General features: G+C 45.9%; 2 protein-coding genes and 1 long non-coding RNA gene across 3 annotated transcripts; 2 read left to right on the top strand and 1 right to left on the bottom strand.

Annotated features, from left to right (window-relative positions):
• Positions 1–3,062: 3,062 nt before the first annotated feature.
• LOC110341065 lies at positions 3,063–9,521 on the top strand. Its single transcript, XR_002382958.2, has 3 exons — positions 3,063–3,109; positions 7,871–7,970; positions 9,062–9,521. It is a non-coding gene; the product is annotated as an uncharacterized LOC110341065 (long non-coding RNA).
• Positions 3,720–5,040, bottom strand: LOC121136848 (eukaryotic translation initiation factor 4E). Its single transcript, XM_040738273.1, has one exon. It carries the CDS (start codon positions 5,008–5,010, stop codon positions 4,357–4,359), a length of 654 nt encoding a protein of 217 aa, XP_040594207.1. The 5' UTR covers positions 5,011–5,040; the 3' UTR covers positions 3,720–4,356.
• Positions 9,522–11,535: 2,014 nt separating the features above from the next.
• Positions 11,536–26,932, top strand: Sec61a1 (SEC61 translocon subunit alpha 1). The gene is made up of 12 exons (XM_005071144.4): positions 11,536–11,696; positions 11,947–12,014; positions 15,064–15,129; positions 15,208–15,286; positions 16,154–16,285; positions 17,874–17,983; positions 18,223–18,376; positions 21,242–21,402; positions 22,719–22,916; positions 23,545–23,736; positions 24,109–24,185; positions 25,102–26,932. The coding sequence occupies exons 1-12, from the start codon at positions 11,690–11,692 to the stop codon at positions 25,286–25,288; spliced, it is 1,431 nt and encodes a 476-aa protein (XP_005071201.1). The 5' UTR covers positions 11,536–11,689; the 3' UTR covers positions 25,289–26,932.
• Positions 26,933–27,322: the final 390 nt, after the last annotated feature.

Below are 27,322 nucleotides of genomic sequence, written 5' to 3'. Positions count from 1 at the left end.
TTGAGGCAGCCTGGACTACAAATACAGTTTAAGGACAACCAAGCTTAGGCAGTAAAGGACAGAAAACTAGTGAAGATGCAATTGGATAAGGGGGGCATGTTCCAACATCCACACAGTGGCTTACAACCATCTGTAACTTCAGTTCCAGGGGATCTGATGCCCTCTTCTGACTTCCTCAGGCCCCAGGCACATATGTGACAAACAGACACACATGCAAGCAAAACACTCACACACATAAAATAATAAATCTAAAAAATAGAAAGATGTGCTAGAGATTGAAGAGTTTAAATTTTTATTATTAATAAAAAACCTAGGAGTTGTATATTGGAATAAAAACTTGGTTGGTCAGAGAAGCAGCAACCAGTGACCTCCTCTTTCTCTCCTTTCCCTATCCAAAAGGGCCCTGCCTACTACTTCCTTTGTCTCTCCATATGTATCCTTGGTCCTTCAAAACCTCCATGGCTAATTCTGGTCAGCCAATCACTAACTCCACCCCAATTTAAAGTTAAGCTTTATTAACAGTCTCGGAGTGTCACTGTGCAATCAAATACCCAACAACAAGAGAGGGCTCAGCAGTTAAGAGCACTGGCTGATCTTACAGAAGACCTGAATTCGGTTCCCAGCACCCTCATAAAGGCTCACAACCATCTATAACTTCAGCTCCAGGTGATCTGAGTCCTGTTCTGGCCTCCTCAGGTATTGCACACCTGTGGTGTTCATACATACATGCACATGCAGACAGCACATTCATACATATAAAATAAAAATATCTTTAAAAAATCTATTTGGGGTGGGGATGAGCTTCACTTGGTAGAGTACTTGCCAAGAATACACAGAGTCCTATGTTCAACCCCAGTATCATATGTGGTAGCTAGCACACACTTGTAATCCTAACACTTGGGAGATAGAGGCAGGAGACCTCAGAAATTTAAGGTCATTTTCAGCTACATAGCTAGTTTTGCAGCCATCCTGAGATTCATGAGATCCTGTCTCCAAAAGAGAAAGAAAGAAGTCAGGCATAGTGGCACACACTTATAATCCTAGCACACAGAAGGCAGAGGCAGGCATCTTTGTGAGACCAGCCTGATCTACATAGTAAGTCCCTGTCTCAAAGGGGGGGGGGAGGAGGGAGGAGGAGGAGGAGAAGAAAGCAGACCCTGTGGCTAGCAACCAACTGCATCAGCAACAGGAGACATTAATTAGCAAGCACTGGGTCTTAACAATTTCACCTAGATACAACCATCTCATTCAGCTACATGTGGGTCAATTGTGGGTTTTCTTCTGACCCAATGAAAAACCTTCCTCTCTATCCCTATCTGGTTCTCTTCAGCTTGAGAGCTGGATGTGTTTACCCTTGGTCTCCTCTTTTCTTGTTACCACCATAGCCAAGGTGAATGTGCCCTTAGGGTTGAATTTCCACAAACTTCAGTAGTCAAATAAGCTCCTTTGAGAAGATACATGGGTTGCTATCAATTTATGGTCTGTCTCCACCTAGGTGAAAATTTTGGGTCAGAGATAATTATCCATGTATATCATTGATGCCCTGATTCATGACAAATCATGGGGCAGTGGTAAACTGCTCAGCTTATCTTTCTTGGAGTGGAACCTCACTCTATGAACAAGTTAGAACAACAGTGAAGGACATCCCAATATTAGTGTACTGTATCTGAGGCAAAGCCTTCCCAGAGTGGAGCCTCTGCAACTCACAGTGGCTTGGTGGGGGAACTGGATACAGAAAGGAGCTAATGCTGCAGTCCTGTAGACTCAACCCTGCTCCTCCCTTTCTTTGTAAATAAAGATTTCTTGCAACACAGTCATGGCCACTCATTTGCTGTTGTCTGTGGCTTTTTTGTGCTACAGCAAGAACAGAGCTGGGTAGTCATCACAGATGTCATTTCCTGGAAATCCTAAAACACACACTATCTTGTCCTTGTAAGAGCTCTTCAAGAAGGCCATTGGTGGCTAGCCTTGGAGAGGCCAGTTGGCTTATAGGACTGCCATGTTCTTTCACTTGATCTGTGTGGACTTTGAAAAAATGTCATTGATCAACAATTTGCACATTTTCATGTCTTGTATCAGAAGTGATTCTACCTTCCTATTTGTCAACTGCTTGCAAGGATGGGGTGTACTATCAGTGCCTCAGGAGCAGGGGTATGGGGGAGACCAAAAGCAGAATGCTGGGTCTATAAGGTCCGTTGTGTGATATTTTGATTGAGTTCTGACAAAAATAAAGTTTGCTTGGAGTTAGAGGGCAGAGCTAGCCACTAGCTAACCATAAGGGTTTGGAGAACTGTAGAGAGTTGAGACAGGAAGTAGTAAGTTGGGGTAGAGAGAGGATCTGGGCCCTTTTTCCGAGATCAGATGAGATCGGGCGCGTTCAGGGTGCTATGGCCATAAACCTGGGCCCTTTTTTGGATGGAGGAGTTGAAGAGGTAGGTAGCAACTGGTGGCTGCTCCCTGTTCTCTGATCTTTCAGTTCTTTGTTAATAAAGACTAATTAGATTAACACTTCACTCCCCCAATCCCTTGCTCCTCTCAGGAAATTCCCTTGAACTAAGAACTCCAAAAATAAAAAGGTAAAAACCCACAAGGCCAGAGAAAGAGATAGTGGCAGGTGAATGATGGTTAAAGGAACATCAACTCTTGGAAAGCAGATGAACATGAAGTGATTCTGTCTTCCTATTTGTCAACTGCTTCAAAGGTGAGGTGTATTATCAGCACCTCTGGGGCAGAGGTGCAGGGGAGACCAGAGCAGGGATGTGCTGGGTCTGTAATTCCTTCCATGACGGTAAGACCTCCATGCTTCTGCTGGGCTTGTGTCAGACTTCAGTAGTCATGCACCAAATCTGGGCTGGAAGTCAAACTCATTACAATGGTTAACCACAGATGCCCACATGCCTCTCTCAATTGAGTAACTGACTCTCCCTAGTAGGAAAAAGGAGGTAGCTGTAGGGGAGAGCTCACATACCCGAGATACTGGCCATGCCCGTTTGGGGGCGTGGCCAGTGAGATGTGGGAAAGGCAAGAGATGTGTAGGAGAAAGAGAAAGTAAAATCTCTCTTGGCTGCTGGCTGTACCTTGGAGAGCAGATTACTTCACATCTTCCCCTGTAAGTGATTTCTATATTTAATAAGTATCCTAGACCCCCTTTTTTCCGTTGCACTGTTTCCTTTTTAGCTGGTGTCAGAATGGTAGGGAACTAAGTTCACCCAGCCCTCCACACTCCAGCTCGGTGAGGTTAACGTGAGGACACCAAACAAAATAAATAAAAACAAAACCAGGATACACAACTCAATTTGAATTTTAAGCAAGCAACAAAAAAATGTGTTTGGTATGAGGCTATCCCAGATGTTATACAGGATATACTAATCCTAGACACTGTTCTCTGCTTTTCTTTTTTTTTTTTTTAAAGACAACTCACTGTACACATTTTATTTACAGTTTTGTACACTGTCTTAATATGGATGGGACCGCTTTTCTACGTGAGCCATTTGTAACCAAAGCAAATACCCTAAGTAATACAAAGTGTTAAAGTACAGCGTAAAGACACAAAAACAGACATACTAATTCTAGGTAGGAATGTAATTATGGTGTTACATTTTTATAGTCCACAATTATGTTTAGGGGTCACACAGACATAAGATCACTGATTTCAATGAAATGCATAAATTTGTAGCAAAGCTTTGTAGTTACAAAAAAAACAAAAAATTACCAAAGAATGCACAAATTTAATGTTTATTCCACCTTTCTGTCATATTCCTGGATCCTTCACCAATGTTACATGAGGAAAAAACAAAAACAAAACAAATGAAAAACTGAAATCAGAATCACTAATGTTATCAAGGAGGGAAGCAAATAAATTAAACTCTAGCAGCCATCAGCAAGAGGACAGCAAGAAGAATGCTGGGAAAGGAAACCAGGTTGCTAGAAAACTGTACTCAGACTCTCACCAGCAAATCACGCTCCTGCACGGAGTGGAACAGAATCAGGTCTTTTCCTGCTAAGGTAACAGAAATGCAAGTTCTTTTTCAAATACTGTGGAAAGGCAAATGTGTGTATCATAGTAATTCTAACCAGCTGTTACAGTGCGGGCCAGGAACACATCTGCGGTTCTGGGTGACGGATACTGTAAATCTTTGATTGGGATAGTGGACACACTAGCAAAAATTGGGGGTAGGGAGGAAGAAATGAACACAGAGGTACAAGACAAAGGCGAATGAGACTTCTCTTATATCTTAGCAACATTTAGATGGAATCAAACTTCAGTGCAGTCCACTCTGCTTGGACGAGGCTTTGGTTCAGCTCCCAGTCTCGATTGCGTGATGCAGTCTCCTGTGAGAATACTCAGGTGTCTTCTTAAACAACAAACCTATTTTTAGTGGTGGAGCCGCTCTTCGTAGCTGTGTCTGCGTGGGACTGATAACCAATCACTATCTTTGGAGGAAGTCCTAACCTTTCCTTGTATACCCTCCCTATGTGTGTGACTGCGTCTCTGTTTTCACATTCAGTCGTCCATATTGCTATCTTATCGCCTTTAGCTCTAACATTAACAACAGCTCCACATACATCATCACTGTAGTCATCAAAAGATTCTCCAATAAGGCACAGCAGTGTCTCTAGCCAAAAGCGATCGAGATCACTTCGTCTCTGCTGTTTGTTCAGTGTAATCAGCCATCGTCCTCCCCGTTTGTTCTTCTCGTCTTCCCACATAGGCTCAATACCATCCTTAAAAAGTGAGTAGTCACAGCCAGGCATTAAATTACTAGACAACTGGATATGGTTGTATAAAGCCCAAAAGTCTTCAACAGTATCAAACTTAGAGATCAATCGAAGGTTTGCTTGCCAAGTTTTGCTTTTATCATTTTTAAAAAACCAGAGTGCCCACCTGTTCTGTAGAGGGTGTTTGATATAGTGCTCTGGGTTGGCAACCTCCTGATTAGATTCTGTTTTTTCCTCTTCCGCAGGTGGGGGATTAGTAGTAGGGGTGGTTTCCGGTTCCACAGTCGCCATCTTAGATCGATCTCTGTTCTCTGCTTTTCTAAAAGGCAATGGACCTGGGTATCCCACATACCATCTGCAAGTAGCCCAGTGTCTGGAGAAACAAACCTGGGCAGTCTGATGGGGCGACCAGGCTCCCATCAGGAGGCCACTGTGAAGTCTAAGAGTAGAAATGGGATCAGGCCTTTTTCCAACTCAGCTCCCACATGGTTGGCAAGCAGGCCTGCATTCTACCTACCCAGTTCCACTGAAGATCAAAGAGCCAATGATCAGAACAGCTCCAGATTTCTCAGCTGTAGCATATCTCTATGGTGGACCATTTCAAATGCTAAGAAGAGTGATTTCCAACCCACATCCTCTATAGCCACCAGACCCACACCTTAGGGAAAAGATTTCCTCCCACATAACATCCTTAGACACTGCTGAGAGAGGTGACTAAAACAAGAAAGGGGTCTCCCCAAGAAAGAGGAGGGTGCAATGTCCCAGAAACAGGAAAATGAAGAGACATCCTCAGTGAAGAGAAAACTCAAGCTAAGAGGTGGGCTGCAGACCTAGAGAACCAGTACAGACAGGAACTGGAGACAAAAGAGGAAACAAGACTGATGGGGAGCCAGGCGATGGTGGTGCATGCCTTTAATCCCAGAACTCAGGAGGCAGAGGCAGGCGGATCTTGGTGAGTTCGAGGCCAGCCTGGTCTACAGAGCGAGTTCCAGGCTAGCCTCCAAAGCCACAGAGACCCTGTCTCGAACCCACCCCAAAAAAAGACTGATGGGGGATGTCCTTCTGTATATATGTTTCTCTTATTAGTTGATGAATAAAACACTAATTGGTCAGTAGCCAGGTATAGGCAAGGCTAGGAGACGGGGAGAGGACACAGAGAGAGGTGGTGAGACACCATGTGGCTGATGAAGGAGTAACATGCTGGAGCATTCTCTGGTAAGATAAGACCATTTGAAAATACTTAGATTAATAAAAATGGGTTAATAAGTAAGAGAGAGCTAGCCAATAAGAAGTCTGAGCCATCGGTCAAACAGTTTCTAACTAATACAAGCCTTGGTGTGTTCATTTGGGACTGAAGGGCAGCAAGACTTGGCAGAACAGAAAACTCCAACTAACAAGACCTCTCAGATCAGTGGTTCCCAAGCTGTGAGTCATAGGGAGTTGCATATCAGATATTCTGCATATAAGATTACAATTCATAACAGCAGCAAAATTACAGATATGAAACAGCAAAGAGGTAATTTTATGGTTGGGGTCACCACATGAGGAACAGTATTAAATAAAGGGTTGCAGCATTAGGAATGTTGAGAACCACTGCCTTAGACTTTTCACTAGATTGAGAAGGATGGTTATTGCCAAAGAACAGAGAGGTAACTAGTCAACAGTACTTACAAAGCCTAACAAGCAAAAACATGTGTTAATATCTCCAAGAGGAAATATCCCGAGTCACTAGCAGCCTTGCCACTATAATACCCCAGGTCAATAACGTATAAAAAGAAGGGGTTTATTTCAGCCCATAGTATTGGAGGTCTAGTCCATGACACAGATGCTTTAGGCTAGTCAGCAAAACAAAACCCACGTATCTCATGTCCAGGAAACAAGAAACAGGACAAGGATCCCGCAATTTCCTTCAAAGATATCCCCCAAAAGACCTACCAGGCTCCACCTCTTAAAGGTGTCACTGCCTCCCAGTACTGTCAACCTGGTGAACAACGCTTTCACACATGGCCTTTTAAGCCACAGTAGCTGTCAGATGGCATGTCAAACAAGTACAGGTGGACATTCTGTGAGATGTCATAAGCCATTGGAAGCCCGGTAGATGCCGGTGGATATAACTGCCCACTGTCAGCTTAAGAGTCAGTGATAAGAGAGCAGGTTGTTCGATTTATCCATAGATGAAAGTTGCACAGGCACAATCTCTGCTGACAGAAATGCAAGGACATTAGCTCAATTATCTGGATCAGGACATGAGGGCCTGGAGATCACCTTGACAGTGGGTGGAGAAGTTAAGTATGGGGTTTGTTATTGTTTGAGACAGGGTCTTACTGTGTAGCACTGGCTAGCCTGGAACTCACTACATAGATAGAATAGACTGGTCTTAAACTAAGAGATCTGACTGCCCCTGGTGCCCAAGCGCTGAGATTAAAAAGCATGCACTACCACATCTGGCTTTGAGCTTTGTTTTTAATTATTTGCCTGTGCACATGCCCACAGAGGCTAGAAGTGGGCATCAGATCCCCTAGAGTTGGAATTACAGGCAGCTGTGAGCTGCCTGATCAGGGCACTGGGAACCTAATTGGGGTCCTCTATAAGAGCAGTAAGTGCTCTTAACCACTGAACCATCTCTCCAGCCCACCATGAAGTAATTTTAACAAAGCAAATGTGCTCCATGAGTTTGCTCGGGTTTTATCAGCCACAGAAGCAGATGGCATAAGAAAACTGGCCCCAACTTAAGGGTTTAAGGGACGCTAGGTGTAGGTGGTAACATCTGTGCTGAGCTTCAAGAGCTGAGTGGGGCACGCATGCTCCAAGGCAAGGCTGGGAGGTGAGGAGCAAATTAGAAGACCCAGTGGCAGAATAATGGAGCAAAGGGGAGGATGGAGCTGGAAGCAAGGTTGGGAGCAGGAATTTGTGAAGAGCTACAAATCTGAAAGCTGAAGTGTGGCTTTCAGGGGCTCGATGACTTTCCCCATGTTCTTTCTCTTACATCCTCCAATAGAATACCATAGATTTGAGCTGAATGCATGACCTTTTGGAATAATGATTACACATCCAGACTCAGTAATTCTGTTCCTTATGCAAAACTCAAGAGAAATGAAAACATGGCTACCCAAAGGCATGTATTCATAGTAGTGTTTTTTTTTTAAAACAGCCCAATCTGGAAATGTGTCATCAATATCAGAATGACCAGTTGTGGATTACAGAACAAGGAAGAGGAAAGAAATTACATAAAGCACAGACAAACTGCATAGGTAAGGTTGAGTAAAAAGATGCCATGAGGAATGTTGCTGTTTTCAGAGTTCCAGAAGAGGTAATCTGTAGTGACTCACAGACACTGGGCAGTCGCTACCCAGGGGGTAGTCCTCTTCCTCACGGACTGCACAGGAAAGCTCACAGAGGCCCTGAAGGAGATTTATTCACTTTGTGTACTCTACCAGTGCCAACCCAGTACTCTACCCCAGTACTCCACCCTTTTTTCCCCTCTCAATCCAGTGTCTTCACAGGCTGGGAGCCAAATTTCAGGACTCAAGAAGTCCAGGGACTGACTAAAGTCTCACTAACATGACCACCTAAACATGAGCTCAACAACAGACTGCCAAAGTGCATGCCAGAAAGACCAAGAGGCCTCAAACCTACACAAAGAACTACAGGCAACCAAGGAATTCTGAGAGCAGGAGAAATAGTCTTCCTCAGAGAATAGCTCCCAAAGCGGTTATCCAATGCCAAGCAGTCATCCCTGAAAAAATGCACACAAAAATAACAGTACACATATTGAGCAGTTATAGTTGGGAATATATATGTACACATATACATGTAACAATTAATGAAAAAACAGGCTGTGAATTTTAAAGGGAATAAGGTATATAAGGGAAGATTTGAAAGGAGGAAAGGGAAGAGAGAAATGATCTAGTCTCAAATTATAAATAAAATAACAAAGTCCAGGACTAGAGATACAGCTCGGGGGCAAGGTACTTGTCTAGTGAGCTCCAGGCCTGGGGTTTTATCCCAATGCTACATCCCTTCCCACCCCTCCAATAAGGAAACAGAAACTGAAAGGCTCAATATTATTTCCTACTGTTGGCATTACACATTTTCATATAATCTATTGGGAAGTCCAAGCTTTGCATTTAGAATTGATATTTCACTTCTTTCAAGCAGTATACCTTTTTTAAAAAATCTATACTGCCTTCCACTGTTTCAAACTATCCTTTGTTCATGTAAATTAAAAATCGGGTCCACACCACACTGGTGTGTCAAAACATTTTCATGAAAATAATCGGCTCACTTTTATAAAGGTGCTAAAAATTCTGATAATAACTTCTGAACCTTTTTTTTTTTCTAGATAAGACACTGAACTGCACCTTTAAAAACAAAGTACTCGTGGGGCATTGTCGGGGGTCTGGGCGTGAGCATGTGGAGGTCCAAAGACAACTTCGTGGGGTTGATTCTCTCCGCCCACCTTTGGGTGGGTTCCAGGAACTGAACTCGGGCCATTGGGCCTGCATGAGAACACTTTACCCCAGGGACTGCTCCCTGGCCCGTCTCATCCTTACCATCCTAACACTTTGGGAACTATTTCTTGTTTAGAGCTTTTGTGTGTTTGGAGACAAGGTGTCTTGTAGCCCAGGCTGTCCTCAAACTGTTCATACTCTTCCCTCAGCCCGAGTTCTGGAACTGCAGGCCTAAGTTAGCAGGCCAGACTCTAGGAGGTCTTTAGTCTTGAAAGATTTAATGTATGAAACTTACCATATTCTCTTAGATTTTCTTCTCATTGATAATTAAAATTTTTACTGAAACCATAAGTTTTAATAGTATTTTGAAGAAACATATATGTGTGTAGCACTAAAATATTTTTGGTATTATAATTTATATTTTGGCTTTATTTATTTTGTGAACACTGAACACAGGGACTCACATATTAGACAGCAGTTTGCCAATAAAGAGTTACATTCTCAGTTCTACTTTCACTTTTCAACAAAATTTTTGTACCTACTGTCCTGTCATGAACATAAATAAGATGCTTAAAATTTTGGCTGGGGGGTTGGGGAGGAGATATCAAGCTACATTTTTATTCCAGAACTTCGTTTTGTAAAATACAAATTTTATTTGTGCTGACTTCTTACAGTATTAAACCAAGTTGAAGTCTGGACTCTGTTACTGAAGATTAACAAGATTCAAGATTCATGCCTATTGCATTTTAAAATACAATATTAAGGGACGGGAGAGATGGCCCAGCAGTTAAGATCATTTGCTGCTCTTCTAGGGGAACTAGTTCAGTTCACAACACCCACATCAGATTTTACCCTCTTCTAGCCTCTAAAGGTACCTGTACTCACACATGGTGAATACACACACAATAAAATATAAATCTCCTCCGGGCATTGGTGGCACACGCCTTTAATCCCAGCACTCGGGAGGCAGAGGCAGGCGGATCTCTGTGAGTTCAAGGCCGGGCTGGACCCACAGCCTCCAAAACAATACAGAGAAACCTTGTCTTGTAATACCAATAAATAAATAAATAAATGTCCAAGAAATACTTAATCAAACTTCAGATTGTCTCTTCTAGGCATGTTTCTAGTACTTAAAATCGTTTAAAATGTGTAAATGCAAAAACACTGCACACCGGGCGTTGGTGGCGCATGCCTTTAATCCCAGCATTCAGAGGCAGAGGCAGACAGATTTCTGTGAGTTCGAGGCCAGCCTGGTCTACAGAGCTAGTTCCAGGACAGCCTCCAAAACAATAGAGAAACCCTGTCTCGAAAAACAAAAAACAAAAACAAAAACAAAACCCTCACATTGTAGCTGTTGTGGTGGCACACACCTAGTCTCAGCACTCAGGAGGCAGAGGCAAGTGGATCTCTGTGAGTTCGAGGCCAGCCTGGCCTACAAAGCTACACAGAGAAACCCTGTCTCGAAAAACAAACAAAAAATTAAAACCCAAAGCAAAACAAAAACTTCACCTTGTGCTAACACAGTATACTGGGGCAGTGAGTTCCCTAAACCCACCATTTGTGTAACCCGCATGCTACTTAAATACAAACGCCCCTTAAATGACACAGGCCTAGCTGTCAAAAGTGTTTCTCAATACATGGCCACCACAAACGTGAAGCCAGGACGTGGCTGTATGGAACCTAATCCCAGCGCTCAAGGAGCACAGCAAGAAGTCCCTTTCTGACTTGGCAAACGGCACTGAAATCAGAGACCCCTCCAAAGAAGCAAATTCCGCAGTGTCCCAGATCACCCCGTCCCCTTCATACTGCCTTTGCTTCAGCCCAACAGGATTCTTAACCCTGGAGAGCTGGAGCAGCCAGGCTTGGCTCGGCTTCTTCATCTCCCCTATCTCTCCAGTTCCACAGAGCCCGGGGAGGCCTTCCCGGAACGCGCAGTGCCGAGGCCCACACTGAGCCGCCAGACCCGGCCTGCTCCGGGTCCTCAAATGCAGGAGCATCCGCAGAGGCAGCCCACAACACCCGGGTCGGGCGACACGCAATGCAGGACTCAACACGGCTGTTCTGTCGCGCAACAGCCGGGGCCTACTGGGTCCCGGCATGCCACCACTGGCACTGAAGGTCACCGACACGGAAAGCCGAATCCTCATCTGCCCGTCCGGCCACAATGAGAACCGTCTACAAACTACATGACCGAAATCTGGCCTGACTTCCGACCGAGTCTGCGCAGCTGCACACGCCCAGTTCCGGCGTGCCGGGACAGAGCTTTTTCCCGACAACCCCTCCGCTACCGCTGCATGCCGGGAGTTGTGGTCTTGGAGCAGGCTGTGCGGCGGGCGCGCGTGGCAGGAAGCGGAAGCGGCCGATGGCCCATCCCCGGCCCCGCCCCGCCGCGCCGCTCGCCGCCGGGCTATCACTGACGTGTCTCTCGGCTGAGGAAAGGCGCTCAGGAGCTAGCAGCGTCGCCCCACTCGAAGTGGAGTGCAGCCGAAGCAGGGCGTGGAGTCGGATCAGCCGCCGCCATGGCGAGTGAGTCCTTTGGGGCCACCCCGGCGCGACCCGGATGCGTCCTCTTTCCCTGCTTGGGCGCCTGCCGGCCGTGCAGCCAGATCCCGGCGGAACGCGGCCTGCCCCGATACTCCTTGTCCCCGCGCCCCCGGACCGAGTTCTCTGGGTCCTTGCTCCCCCAAACCCGGCTCCCACTCGTGCTCGGGTGCCTCCAAGTGCCCGCAGGTTACTCTCTGCCTAACTACTTCTCTTTCTGTTTCTTCCATCAAAGTCAAATTCCTGGAAGTCATCAAGCCATTCTGTGTCATCCTGCCGGAAATTCAGAAGCCAGAGAGAAAGGTAAGTTCCCTAGATGGTGGTCAAAGAAGCCTTGAGAAACTGGGCGCTGGAAGTTTACAATACAATTAAAGATGGCCTCAGCACACCGAATGGAAACTGCCCCTCTGGAGTGTAGCTGTGTGCGCTGGGATACTCACGGGAACTTTCTAAAGCTGACCTGGTTCTGTGGGAATTCTCATGAAACCATCTTGTTTCATTTGGAGCATCTCGAGTAGATGTAACAGAGCCTCGGGTTTGCTTGGTCCAAAACTGGGACTGAGCAGTGATTGAATAAGACCTCAGTTAGGATCCCAGATTGAGTTACCCTCCCCCCTTCTTCCTCCAGCAGGAGCAGCTCACGGGGTGTTTGTTTCATCTAGGAGGTGATTTAGTATCTAGTTTCCAAAGGAAAAGACCAGTCATGTAATCGATGTGAACGTGTTTGTTGTTGTTGTTGTTGTTGTTTTTTATGTATGCTGCTTCAGCACTGAGGGTAAATGCACTTGATGAGGTCTACTGTCGTTGTTGACAGCAGGTGCAATTAAAACGAGGAGAGATGGAAATGTAGCACCTTGTGAATAATCAGAATTTCCATGGCTATCAGCTTCAGACCAAGGATTAATGTTCCTAATGTGAGATTGCCCAATGAAGGAAAGGCCAGGCCTGTTGGTTACAGAAAACAGTGAAGCCACTTTGTGTCCCTGTCTTTTCAGACTGTGTCATACATTCACATATGGCATCTGTAGTTGGCATTCACATGGATACTTAGTGTCTACTCCTAATTTTTTTTTTTTTACTTAAGATAGTTTCATACAAATGCCTTGTAGTACCCTAACTTTCTTTGATAGGTTGATGTGCTAACTTCCCCTGCTCCACCTCAATGCAAAGAAGCCCACCCAAGCCCTACCCTTTACCTTCTTTCTTCCAGGAGGGCTGTGACCTTGGCCTGGCAGAATATGGGAAATGTATGTAAGGTATAACTGTGGTCCAGGTAGGGAGTAAGTCTGATGGGGGTTTTGAAAGAAGACTAGAAGTTGCCTTGAGAGTTTGGGAAGGATTCCTGGCAAGAGGAGTGTGTGGCTTGCATACGCAGTGAAGACAAAGCATTGCTGTGCTTGGATGGTAGGTTGTTAGATGCGGGTCTTGTTGGTTTTAAATGTAAAGGCTAAAAGAAACACAGGGAAGATGAGTAAGGTGGCTGTGCAGAACAGAAATGGCCTTGACAGTGAGGTAGAGGCCTGGGTGTAGAGGTTGGATCCTGGCACTGAATGAGGTTGGGTTTGGGGCTGTTTCAGAGGCAGAAGATGCAAGACTTAGATGAAAAGCTTTTGAGGTTTTGCTCTTAAATGACCAAGAGAGGAGGCTTACTCATTTAAAATCATCTTTAAAAATATGTCTACTTTTTCTCTAACACATCCACTTCATGGGCTGGGAAAGTGGCTAGTGATGGACATGAAGCCCCTTGTCTGGTGGCCATCACCACAATAGCTAGTAGATGTCCACATTCATTACAAGCTTGTCCTTCTGGTTCCTGTGAAAATGGTGTTGCTTCCCCCTTGTTAGGTGCTGGGTTCTTGATGTGGTAAAATGGCATATGGGAAAGGCAAATGTTATTGAGAGACAGACCAGGAATGTGAGCCTCCCCTCCCCCCCAGCTGTCTCTGTATGTTTGAGCTTCAAATTCACCCCGTACATGTTTGGGTCGGATACTGTGTCTTTCTGGGAGTGACTACAAGCAGAGGACCTGATAACCAGCACACCAAGTCAGTCCTGGTTGGGGATTTTCTTGGCGCTCCTGGTGAAGACCCTAAAGAGCTCTCACTGTATAGTGACAGTGGTCTCTTGAACAGGAGGAACCTAGAGGTTTCTAATCAGGCTAGATAGTAAAATGATTTGTGTTGACTATTTTTGTTTGGTTTTTTTTGTTTGTTTGTTTGTTTGTTTGTTTTACGAGACAGGGTTTCTCTGTATTGTTTTGGAGGCTGTCGGGCCAGCCCAGCCTCGAACTCACAGAGATCTGCCTGCCTCTGCCTCCCGAGTGCTGGGATTAAAGATGTGCACCACCACCGCCCAGCTTTTGTGTTGACTATTTAACTCATTTGATTTGTTACCTTTCTGATTGTTGTGACAATATTCCTGACCAAAGCAATATAACAAAAGAAGGATTATGTTTGGGCTTTCCATCCAAGGGTCATTCATATCAGGGCAAGGAAGGTGTGACACTAGGAACTTATGGCACATTGGTCACACTGCATCCCCAGTCAGGAATCAGGGACAGGTGAATGCTGGTGCTCAGCTCACTTTCTCATTTTTATTCAGTCCTGGACTCCAGCCCATGGATTGGTGCCACCCACGTTTAAGGTGGATCTTCCCACTCCAATTAACTCAGTCCAGAAACTCCTCCATACTCATATCCAGACATTTGTTTCCATAATGTTTCTGAATCCTGTGAAGTTGACCATCAAGATTAACCATCACACTTACATACTTAGTAAAGGGTGAAGATTAACTGATGCTGCCAAGTTCTAGTGAGCGGGTTACATATCAGCTCTTCCTGTCCTCACCGATGATAATTACAGGCCTTACTCTTGATTCACGTACTGATTGGTCCCACATTTTTTAATTAGTTGAGTCCAGAATCAGAAGACTGTTCCTGGTGTACTGTAGGGAAGTGGTTGCTGGGCTGTGAGGCTTGTCTGTGTGGCAAGTCACTTTCTTCTGCAGTGTTCATCCATCTTGAGTCTCAGCTGTTACTCTGAATCATGAAGAGCTTAGCTTTGGGCTCTGATCACTTGAGATGCAGGATTTGGGATAGATTAGACTTTGCTGGTCAGTTTGCTCATTGTCTCGTAAAGATAATCTGCAATGGGAGGATTGTCTGAGGTGAAGACCCACAAAGGACTTTGCATCACATCTTAGAGAAAGTACATGGTATGTGCTACTTGATGTTACAGTGTGTTTGGTACAATTTGGCCAGCCTCTGATAAGTGGGACATGAGATCTTATTTGAATCTGTGTTTATTTGCCTGTGGAATAACTTATAAATTTAATTTGATTCATTCCTTTCCAGATTCAGTTTAAGGAGAAAGTTTTGTGGACAGCCATTACCCTCTTCATCTTCTTAGTATGCTGCCAGGTAAGCCCTGCTTGGGTATTGATAGGGGTGTATGGGCTGGGAACATGTGTGTGATACCTGCTCTCTGTCTATTTCCAGATTCCCCTGTTTGGCATCATGTCTTCAGACTCAGCCGACCCTTTCTATTGGATGCGAGTGATTCTAGCCTCTAACAGAGGTAGGACTCTGCTCACTCTGCCTTTCCCTGCACAGTGGGTATGAAGAGCCTGGTTACAGGCTTGGATTTTATGGAGCTCAAAAAGTACGTGAAGATACATAGCTTCGAAAATAGAGGATGTTGGTGTAGAAAATAATGCAGCATTTGCTGATGAATGCATCCTGTTAGGTCTGAATGCAATACAGAACCTGTAATAACAAGATAAGGCTGCATTGTAGAAAATTGTTTAAAACATGGAGAAGCTAGAATACTTTTTAAATACTTAGTGATAACATTCTTTAAAAGGTATAATTTGTTTCTCAGCTGAATCTTTTCCATATCTGTATGTTACAGTGTGTCTAAAAAATAGTTTTGTAAGCCGTGACCCATGTGCGCAGTGAGGATTTTGAATATATATGTTGATACTGCAGTTGATTAACTCATTTAAAAAATATAGTACACATTAAATTGGAAATCAGAAGTATGACTGGTTTTAGCATAATGGAAGGCAGGAGTTTATTCATAGCCAGATAGAGTTGTAGAAGCCCCTTTCCAGACTCTGGGAATGCCTTGAATCTTATCCTTTCTTACTAATTGATGAGGAGACCAACCTCTCTTATCTGCATGAGGCTAGGGTCAATCTGTTGCTGAATTAACAGGCAGCAGTCTGTTTGGATAACATTCCTGAACAGAATAAGATGCTGCCTGGCAGGGTAGATTGCACTAAGCTGTGCTCTAATTGTTGGTACTTGGAGGTGGTTCTGTAAGTTGAATGCTACTAGCAAACAGAATGAGTTTGTATAGGAGTACCCCAGTGTTGCTCATTGTATTTAACTATGTTTGTTCTCCCAAGCTAATGTTGGCTGTGTCTTGTCTCCTTCCCTCAAGGTACCTTGATGGAGCTGGGCATCTCTCCTATTGTCACCTCTGGCCTTATCATGCAGCTCTTAGCTGGTGCCAAGATAATTGAAGTTGGGGACACCCCAAAAGACCGAGCTCTCTTCAACGGAGCCCAAAAGTGTAAGAAGGATTGTACATAGTGTTCATAGTGTCCTTAGTTGAAAATGGGAATTTGCTGTAAAGCTTCTGGAATTAAAGCAGTTATGCTCTGTGCTCTGACCTCCTTGACTGCCCCTCTGCATGCATTCCATGACCTGCATTAGGGAAAGACAGGACTTTACTGTGCAGTTTGCACTCATACATCAGAGCCTCATTGAGCATAGCTGAAGGGCTGTTGTGCCTGCTGCTTCATTATTTGTAGGGTATTTTTCCTGTGTGTAGGAGGGGCTTAATGGGGAAGAGGACACTCCTCTATGTCCTAGCTTCTTACCAGCTTGTGAAGTGAAGAAAGTGAGGTGGACGTTCTGAAGGCTCAGTTTTCCATCTGGGAAGTGGGATAGTGGTGTCTGCCGTACAGCAAGTGATGGGTGTTACTGGTAACTAGCTAGCCACCCCCATCAATGTTCTACCTTTGAACTGGAATAGGTTATTCAGGAAAAGTTTGCAAACCTTTTTCTGTCTATTAACTAAGCAGGCTTACTGAGCAGTTTTTTGTTGCTGTTTTGTTTTAATTTTTACATTTTTTTATTCATGTGCGTGTGCCATAGTATGTGTATGCTTAGGTCAGAGAACAACTTGCAGGTGTGATTCTCTCCTTCCATCATGTGGATTCTGGGCATCGGGCTCAAATCATCCAGCTTGGCAGCAAGTGCCTTACCTACTGAGCCATTTTTCTGGCCCTGTTTGTTGGTTTGGTTTGGTTTTACTTTATTTACTGATTGATTGATTGATTGATTGATTGATTGTATTTGTGTGCATGTCTGGCATTGGTCTGTAGAGAGGAGTCTGAGGATAGCTTTGTGGAGTTGCTTCTCTCTCTTCTCCTTATGTGGCTTCTGAGGGTGGAACTCGGGTCATCAGGCTTGCATGGCAAAGTATTTCATCAGCATAGACATGTTGACAGCCCCTGAACAATTTTTTTTAATTTCAAATAGGGACTATACTAGGCAGACTCTTGAAATTTTAAGTACTCACTCTTATTTACAACCAACTAATGCTGGGAAACCAATACAGTGTGTCAATTCCACGGTGCCTGGGAACAAAATATAATGAGATCCAAGGAACAGTCTGCAGAGGAGCTCTGTCAGAGGAAGTGGGACCAGAAGACTTTTGAAACATAAACTTAAATCAGAAGGATTGGTTTTATCCCAAGGTCTTCTGTGCTCTGGACTTGGATCTGAGTGGTGAGCCTAGAGTGGCCCACTTGGGGCTCAGTTTGGAGGTCTCTGGACCCCAGGGACCTGCAGTGCACTTGGGTGCCAACGCTGCATTCATCTCTGATTTTGCTTGGGATTCAGCTGCCTTTCCTAAGACCATATTGCCATGCTTTGGCTCCTCCTCCATCATTGAGCGAGAGGTGAGGCTGGAGAGCAGCTGTGCTTTCTCACCATTTGAGAGTGACTGCTGAGATTCCTCCTCCAGCTCCTTGGAGGCAATGTCAGCATTGTGTCTTTTCTTCTCAATTCCGGGCATTCAGGTGTTTTTAGCCACTTCCTGTGCTATGCTGTGTACTGTCCTGCTTTGAGAACATGGTTCTCTTGATTTCTAGTGTTTGGCATGATCATTACTATCGGTCAGTCCATTGTGTACGTGATGACGGGCATGTACGGGGACCCTTCAGAGATGGGTGCTGGAATCTGCCTGCTGATCACCATTCAGGTAATTGTTATGCTGAACCCCCCCAATATCCAAAATACCAAATCTCGACTGCCGTAAAGAAGCTGGAGGCTGTGGGTTTGCCCTTCTTAATCCTCCAGAGGAAGACTGAGGACTCAGGCTCACTTAGCTTTCTGTTTTTATACTCAAGAATCCAGTTATTGAGGAAGAAGAGAGCCATGTCCATTGGGAACAGTAGCGTGATCTATTTGGGTTTCTTTAATCTTTTTTTTCTTTCACAGCTCTTTGTTGCTGGCTTAATTGTCCTACTTTTGGATGAACTCCTGCAGAAAGGATATGGCTTGGGTTCTGGCATCTCCCTTTTCATTGCTACCAATATCTGTGAGACCATTGTGTGGAAGGCTTTCAGCCCCACCACTGTCAATACTGGCCGAGGTAAGGACCCTGGGAGCTCATGCTGGAGTTTAGTTTAGCAGAGGTTCTGTCCGTGGTAGGCATAAGCTCCTGGTTTTTCTGTGCATTCACTATGTCTTTAAATACATGTGGGCTTATGCTTTTGGCATACCCAGTATAGTTTTTTCATATGCCTCATTATGGTTAACATCTAGATGTGTGTGGGGTCTGGCCTCACTTTTCAGCTCAGTAAGAACTGCATTATGTAGTAAGTGCTTTGTATTTTAACCTCTGTCTTAGGGGAACATCAAGTTGTAGTCACTCGTTGACACTGAAATTGTGAACATCCTTACCTTTATGTATTCTGGAAGTTTACTGTGGATCATTTTGGGAGGAAAAAAAGCAAAATGGAATGATTAAACAAAAGCATTTGATCACGCTTGCCCTTGGGTTCAGATCCTGGCTGTCGTATTAATGGTCTGTAGGTGGTGTGAGCACATTCCCCTACTGCTGATCTGTGTCATCATGTAGTGAGGGGGTCATGACACATCTAATCCCAACCTTGCGGAGGCTGAGGCAGAAGGAGCTTGAATTTGAGATCAAGTATGTACTATGTAGTGAGGCCATGCTCTTACAAAAGAGCTGACAGCGTAGCTCAGTGGTAAAGGTTTGCACATGGTTTGATACCTAGCACCACAAAAAAAAAGAAAAACGTGAGACCACATGATGCCTGTCTCATAGTAGGTACCGATCAAATGTTAGTATGCTATGGCATATTCATTAAGAGTGCACTGGGAATGGAAATGTTTCTAATCAAAATATGTAAAAATGAGGGAAGCCTTAGAATAAGACTTATTAGGGAAAGAGACTTTTGTCGCTAAATGTGTTATTTATTTAGAAGAGTCTTATGAAAAATATTTGTGCATGTTTTCATGAAATTGAATGCAGAGGCAGTTTCTGCCTCCAGAGGCCATATAATTCTGTACATGTAATGAACAAAAGCTGTCCCCTAATGAAATCAAAGGCATATTGGAAGAGACTAGGGCGATGAAAGGCAAGGCTTGTCAGACTTGGATGTTGAGAGGCAGGAGGTGAAGGTGCAGTTGGAGTTCACTACTTAGAAAAACCACATGATCAGGGATGGCTGCAGTAGAAATGATAGCAGAGAAGGGAGTAGGGTGGGATGGTCAGTCCAGGCTCAGCAACCAGCAGAGAGTGATGCTGCATTCTGGAGCTGGATGGAGTGTGGCAGAACTGATGTACGCACTGCTGGGGAAGTGCCAGGGCAGCCTTGAGCAGACAAGATGGGGTAGCATGGACTGGTTGTTAGGAAGAAGATGTGGGAGGTGGGGCTGAGGTGGAAAACTGGGAAGTCACTGGAAGTGTCTCCATGGTCAGGCGTGGTGGATATGTCGTCTGAAAGGGTGATTGGATTCCCTGGCTGCAGTGTGGGATGAGCTGCACCAGGGAGCCAAGGATGATAACATCAGTAAGATACAAGGGCCAGAAGTATACAGAGGGCACACGTGACTTTGGCTAGCTGCTGCTTCCCTGGGTGGTACAAAAGCCTAGGACCAGGATTAGTGTGAATAGTGTGCATGGTGTGCCCTGAGGTGGTGCTGAGTGTGTAGATGAACTTGTTCCCAGAAATTGGGCAGATGCAACAATAATTGTAAAAATTAGAAGATCTGGAACCTAATCCTGGCATTGCTAGCACTGCTGTGGGTCACCATGACAAAAATAAGGAAGAAAGGGCCACAGGAAAAGGTATTACAGAGTTGAAAGACATGAGAAAAGCAACCAATAGTGCTGGAGCCCTGGGCTGAGGTTGTCCCCAACAGGCTGGAACAGAGCAAAAGCAGAGCACTTGGTGGGGAGCTTAGAAAGGCCACGTGAGTGTAATCACAAGCACTCTCTTCTTCCCCTGGTCTACCTGGACCACCTTCTCTGTTAAATAAGAGGCTTGTCTGGCTGCAGCGCCCATATCCCTGAGTGCTGAATGGGAGATAGGCCACAGCTGAAAGTTAGGATGTAGGCAGACTTTTCTGTCTCCCCAGCCAGTTCTAAACAACCACTCAGAAACTTGTTAATTATAAATGGTTGGCCAATAGATTAGGCTTGACTCCAGCCAGCTCTTACAACTTAAATTAGCCTATTTCTGTTACTCTGTATGCTGTCCCGAGGCTTGTTTACCTCATCTATGAACTTTCCATGTTGTATCTTCCACAACTGGCTCATGACTCTTTGTGACTCCCTAACTTGACCCTCCTTCTTATTCCCAGCATCCTTTTAGTTTGGTTCTCCTACCTAGCCTTCTCCTGCCTGTCCATCTGTCAGCTCTTTGTTAGCCAATGAGAGTAATACATATTTGCAGTGTACAAAGATTGCTCCACAGCATTGGGCTTGCTGCAGTCTCTCCTTGCCCTATGGATATTTGGGGCCTCTTCCTCCTCCTCTCACCTTTCAGGAGCCTGTCTGTTGCCAGGCCTGCTATTAGGCATGACCTGTGGAAGGGTAGAGACTGATCTCAGGCCATACACTCATAATGTTCCTCCTTGTAGGATTATTGGTGTTTGGAGCTGAGAACCCAAGCTTCCCCCACTCTCTTCCTCTGTGGACAGCCCTCTTCAGAAACTAGGATGAATGCTTATGCTGCCCAGATTCTAGAACAGGACTTGGCCTTTTCTAGGCAAAATGTGTCATGGATGTGTTTAAATTGGTGGCTGTCCTTCAACACTTCTGGTGACCTGAGAAATGAGAGTAGCCAGCTCGTCTCAGAAGAGAACAGCCCAGCACTGTAGTCTGCTTCTCTGAACGCTTTCCCTTTCCCTCAGTTTTGTCATTAAGAAGCAGAGGCAAAGCGAGGTGCTCTTTGTCCTCCACCACGCCTGTGTTCTCTGCCCACAGGGATGGAATTCGAAGGTGCCATCATTGCTTTGTTCCACCTGCTGGCCACCCGCACAGACAAGGTCCGAGCCCTTCGAGAGGCATTCTACCGCCAGAATCTCCCTAACCTCATGAACCTGATTGCCACCATCTTCGTCTTTGCTGTTGTCATCTATTTCCAGGTATGTCCAAAGGCAGCTAATAGGTCTACCTTGTACAGAGTCAAGCACAGCATCGTTGTCCTCTGCTTCACAGTTCCTAGGTTTATGGTTATTGGTCTCTACCTTGTTTCTGAGTAGGACGCCTCAACTGCTAGCTGTCCTCTTTTAATTGTACTGGCCCTCATACTTAACAGGATTTTTGTATTGGGGGTTTGTTTGTTTGAGACAGGGTCTATCTAGCCCTAGCTAACCTGGAACTCACTATGTAGATCAGGCTATCCTTAAACTCACATAGATCCACCTTCCTCTGCCTCCCAGATGTTGAGATTAAAGGCTTATGTCATCATTCCCAGCATTCTTTGCAGTATTTTGATATTCACGAAAAGAAGTTGTGGCAGTTAGCCAGGTTTGGAGGCTCATTTAGGTGGGTGGGACATAACTCAGAGTTCAGGGACAGCCTGGTGTATGTACTGAGATCCTGTTTCAAAACAAACAAGACTGGTGAGATGGCTCGGTATATACAAATGATTGTTGCCAAGCTTAGTGACCTGAGTTCAGTTCCCAGGACCAACTCCTGTATGCTGTCCTTTGATCTCCGCTTGCACACTGTGGCATGCATGCATTCTCATGTGCATACACACACACACACACACACACTTGAATAAAATCACTTGAAAGACTTGTTTGTGGTGAGGAATACTTTTTTTTTTTTTTTTTTTTTGGTTTTTCGAGACAAGGTTTCTCTGTAGCTTTGGAGGCTGTCCTGGAACTAGCTCTTGTAGACCAGGCTGGCCTCGAACTCACAGAGATTCGCCTGCCTCTGCCTCCCAAGTGCTGGGATTAAAGGCGTGCGCCACCAACGCCCGTCAAGGAATACTTTTTTGAGGCTAGGTAACTCAGTAGTGACTCCTGCTGAATCCAGCCAGCTGCCTTCTTAATAATAAGCCAGTCTTCCAGGGCAGCTGAATCAGTAAGAAGTTTGAGTCTTCTGTCTTCTGTCCTATCCCAGTGTCCTGGGCCCTGGGTTTGCAACAGTAAAGAAGAAAGATGCTCTGGTGTCCAAGGTTTCAGAGGGGTGGGTGGTACGGTAGGAAAGCTTAGCTTTTCTGTTGATGATCACATTGATGATCACTGCCTGAGAACCACTGACAAGATCTGGAGCTGCCCGTGTAGGCCTTTTTGTATGGGAAAGAAAAGGGCGTGTGTCCTCAGACACCATCACAGCTAGGGGCCCAGTGGCAGAACTGACTTGTTTCTAGCCTGACTTCCCTAACCACACTGGGGAATATAGCCAGAACAGGACAATAAAGGGGCATGTCGTTGTGTTTGCCCTGTAGGGCTTCCGAGTGGACCTTCCAATCAAGTCGGCTCGTTACAGAGGCCAGTACAACACCTATCCCATCAAGCTCTTCTACACCTCGAACATTCCCATCATCCTGCAGTCTGCTCTGGTGTCCAACCTGTATGTCATCTCCCAAATGCTGTCAGCACGCTTCAGTGGCAACCTGCTGGTTAGCCTGCTGGGCACCTGGTCGGTGAGTGTCACTGGTGAGGTAGGATTGTTTGTACTGATGCAGCTAGTTGTGTTTTGTGGTGGGGTGTCTTAACTCAGGACCAAATATTTTGCCCAAAGGGGAAATTGCTTAATTGCCTCTTACAGTGCAGTTCAGTGAGATTGCCTGTGGGCATGTGTATGACACCACAAGGCATCTGCTCGGAGCTCCTTGCTGACTCCGTGCTGTGGCATGTTAAAGAAGACTTGTGGTTGGACTTTCCTTTGGGCCACCAGCTCACAAATAATGATATGGAGACTTATTAATTATGAAAGCTTGACCTTAGCTTAGGCTTGTTATTAACTAGCTCTTATAACTTAAGTTAACCCATTTTTACTAAACTATGTTCTGTCACATACTGCCCATCCTACTTCCTCCATGTTTCCCAGCATCTCTTTCCTTCCAATTTAGTATATATACTGCTGAAGCAAGCACCCCTGCATCTCTTTCAAACGCTTAGATTCCTCCTCATCCTTTCTCTGCCTGGAAGTCCTATACCTCCTGTCTACCTATTAGCTGTTGAGCTCTTTATTACATTACATCAATCACAACAATAAACCTTCACACAGTGTACAAATTTCTACAAGAGACTTCTATGTCTTACTCCTAGGACACATCATCTGGGGGCCCAGCCCGTGCTTATCCAGTTGGAGGCCTGTGTTATTACCTGTCTCCTCCGGAATCATTTGGCTCAGTGCTGGAGGACCCTGTCCATGCAGTCGTGTACATTGTTTTCATGCTGGGATCCTGTGCATTCTTTTCTAAAACATGGATTGAAGTTTCCGGTTCTTCTGCCAAAGACGTAAGTCTAAGTCAACATTCCTACTAGGGAGATGAGACAGCTGCTGCCACTCAGGTAGCCCACTTGTTACCACTTTATAAGTAGTAGTTTGTGATATAAGTGGTCTGTCCTGCAGATGGACCGTCCCCTTTGCTGGGGCTTTATGGAAACTCTGAGGGCAATAGATGGGAGATTGACAATTGGCTCTGAAAACCTGAGGCCAAACCTAGAAAAATAGACTGCTGTGTGAGTGAGTTCATTGCTGCAGGTTAAAAGTCCTCCATGAAGATTATTAGGGCTGGAGGGTAGAGGTTCCTGTAATTGCTTAGTTCTACTGTGAAGCACCCAGCTACTCCAGCATCTGCCTCATGTGCTTACATTTGGGTCACGCAGGTTGCAAAGCAGCTGAAGGAGCAGCAGATGGTGATGAGGGGCCACAGAGAGACCTCCATGGTACATGAGCTCAACCGGTAAGTGTGGTCACTAAGCCTGAACACGAGTGGCAACCACAATAGCCCTGTACAACCCCTGTCCAGGGCAAGAGGGTTCAAGAAGGAAGCACACAGCCAGGGTGTTGAAATGGTATGCGGTAGGGATGACTGAGCTGTGCTGGGTTAGGCTGACTGGGCCTGACTGTGCTCAGAGCAAGCTGAAGGCGTCCATCCTCAGAGCGGGTGGCTCCTGGCACAGATTAAATCAAGGTACCTGGAAGGGGTGGTTAGTGTTTAAAAAGACCAGACTAGAGACTAGAGACTGCCAGGCTCAGCCATGGCGATAAAGGAATGTAGCAGTCACCTTGCATAGAGAGGAAGGTGACTGGGGCTCTAGGAGCAGCAGGTAACCATGAGCAGACCTTTCCTCATCATGGCTCTGAAGCTACCTCTTGGTAGGCAAAAATGTCTGATGCTTTCCGACCAGTTTGTCACCATGGTTGGCTGTTCTGCAGTCACTCAGAGCAGCCAGATACATTGTAGAGTAGTCAAGTGCTCCTATGAAGCTTGCTGACCTTACTGAAGGAGGCCACCACAGGAATGCAAGAATTGCAAGTTTCCTGTCAGTTTCTGAGCCAGAGGCAGCAGGCCTTTTCACTTCAGCCCATAACTCAGACTGCCTGGGAGAAACACACAGCAACCCCAGGCAGAGACTCTTGATATTCGTGACTCGCCCATCTTGGCACATCTGTGGATTGTTTTGGCTTTCGGGTAGCAGAAGAACCAAGATGAAGTATCTTATGTTCTTGTTTTCAGTCTGTTTAAAATCTAATGTGCCATCAACCATGTTTGGACTTGTGCTGGTCACACTCCCGAAGTTCATTGTGGCCAGCTTGATGGGCCTATAAGGTTTTCTGGTTCAGCAGGTAACACGGAACTGTCTGTCTGTCTGCAGGTACATCCCCACAGCCGCAGCCTTTGGTGGACTGTGCATTGGGGCCCTCTCAGTCCTGGCTGATTTCCTGGGTGCTATCGGATCTGGAACCGGGATCCTGCTGGCAGTCACCATCATCTACCAGTACTTTGAAATCTTTGTCAAGGAGCAGAGTGAGGTGGGCAGCATGGGAGCCCTTCTCTTCTGAGCCTTATGTGCCCATGGATCAGGGTGAGGGCACAGGCTCCAGAACTGCCCAGAAAGGATGCTCTTACCACTGGAGTATGCTACTGTGGCATAGGGACTTTTAAATTTTTAAATTTTTTTTGTATTTCATATCTTTTCATTCCATTGTGTAAAGTGCTAGGAAATTTCCAATTGAAATTTTGCTTTTTATTCTGGCATTGGCAAAAAAACAATAGAAATGAATTGTTAGCTGACAGCCAGAGGGTGTGGTAACCAATTGTTGCTAAGTATCCAATGTAATTTTTATTTAAACCCTGGCAGCTGCAAGGGTCCCTACTGCCCCCAGGCAGTCTGTGGCCCTGGATGAAGGAAGCACAAACTAGGAGATGTCTGCATGTGTTTTCTGGGGATCTGCTTATGGGGATTGGCTCTCGGGGTGAGGACATCGGGCTTAGAACTCTGTGAGATGCCATCAATCTGTAAAGCAGATTTCATAGGACAGAGCTGCTACTGGAGGAATAAGTGCCCCAGAAGCTGGCCCACCTGTTACCCTGCATGTGCTGTAGGTGGTGCAGCCGAGCTTGCAGACAGATGAGGAGCAGCAGGATCTGCCTGCCTGCCTGCCTGCCATTGCCAGCAAGGCAGGGATTCCAGGCTTTCCCTGGAGCCTAGCCAAGCTAGATAGCTGGGCACCTGTAAAGGGCCTCATGCTGGCCCTTCCCAGGTTCTCACTAGAAAGGGAGCTCCTGTGGTGGCCACCTCTGTCTTCCTACTGAGAACTTCCTGTTCCGGTTTTTAGAATTTTTTTATTGTCATTAGGACCAAATGTAGACTGGCTCAGGACCTGTAGGAAAATCACACCAGGGTTTGGAGATCTCTTAGGGAGGTTGCTCAAAATCCTGTCTGAAGTTAAGGTGTCTGGGGTTAGGAGCTCAGTCCCTCGGTCCTGTAAGAGAGCGTCCCCTCAAGACAGACGCTGCCTAGCAGCAAGGGTGCAAGGCTGCGGTTTAAGTCAGAGCAAGTAGAGATCGTCAGTTCACCTTAAGACACACCAGGGTCCAAGTTCACACAAGGAGGCAGGAGCCCTGGGGGATGTGCAGCCATATGGTCACAGCCTGCCAGATACACCTGGGTCCTTGTCACCTCAATGGAAGTAGCAAATGCCTCCCTGACTCAGGGCTCCTAGGGACCCTTGCTGCTGTGCTTGCCAGCAAATGGCAATCAAGGGACAATTAATCACTTGCCCCTACACAGGTCAGCAGCAGGGCCAGATCCCTTGCCCACGGCCCAGAACTCACACAATATCACATGTGGCCTTGTCTAGACCCAGTCCTGAGCAGAGGAGCCTGGTGCCCTCCCAGTCCACAGGGTCTTCCCACTGCCCATTCTCTGCCCCTGCCACAGAGCAGCAGGGCTTCCCACCCACCTTAGGGCTCCACAGCTGCTGGCAGGCAGGTGCAGCGTCCCCAGCTCTGGGCTGTGCTGGGGAGCCCCAGCCTCATCTGCTCCTCTTGCCATCAGCTGAGCCTAGAAGCCTGTGGTTGATGGTCACCATTATTGGGTGAATGGGGATGACCTGGCTTCCAAGAGGACTGTCACTGTGGACACCAAAATGGCTTAACTGAGATACAGTGAAAAAGTGACGAATAAAACCAACTTTTTACAAGCTGCCTCGTCATCTTTGTTAACTGCCACTGAGAGCAGACTTTTGGGAGTGTTGGCGGTGAGCAGGGTTACCAGTGGCCCTGTGCAGTCTCCTAGGAGCTGCTCTGCCAAGTACTGCCTGCTCCTTGTGCTCCCGCTCCTGGAAAGCATGGTACTGGGGTAGGCTGCCCAAACCAGGTAGGTGGCACAAGTTGGTGGGCACCTATAGCTCTAAGTGTCCAGGTCCAGAACATAGCTAGTCACAGGGAGGCTTGGTCTGGCTGTAGCTGCTCTGGCACCAGACTTGCAGCCAAAGCAGAGTATATGCTTGGTGTTGGCCAGAGCCTGATGGGGACAGGTGATCTGGGTAGTATACCTGGGAATGGGCCTGCCAGAAGCTTCCTGTTTACAC

Source organism: Mesocricetus auratus, unplaced genomic scaffold (genome assembly GCF_017639785.1).
Source record: "Mesocricetus auratus isolate SY011 unplaced genomic scaffold, BCM_Maur_2.0 Super-Scaffold_100676, whole genome shotgun sequence".
In the NCBI taxonomy this organism is placed as follows: Eukaryota; Metazoa; Chordata; class Mammalia; order Rodentia; family Cricetidae; genus Mesocricetus; species Mesocricetus auratus.
Note: the sequence above shows the minus strand (reverse complement) of the source record. Positions and strands in the feature narration are given on the sequence as shown.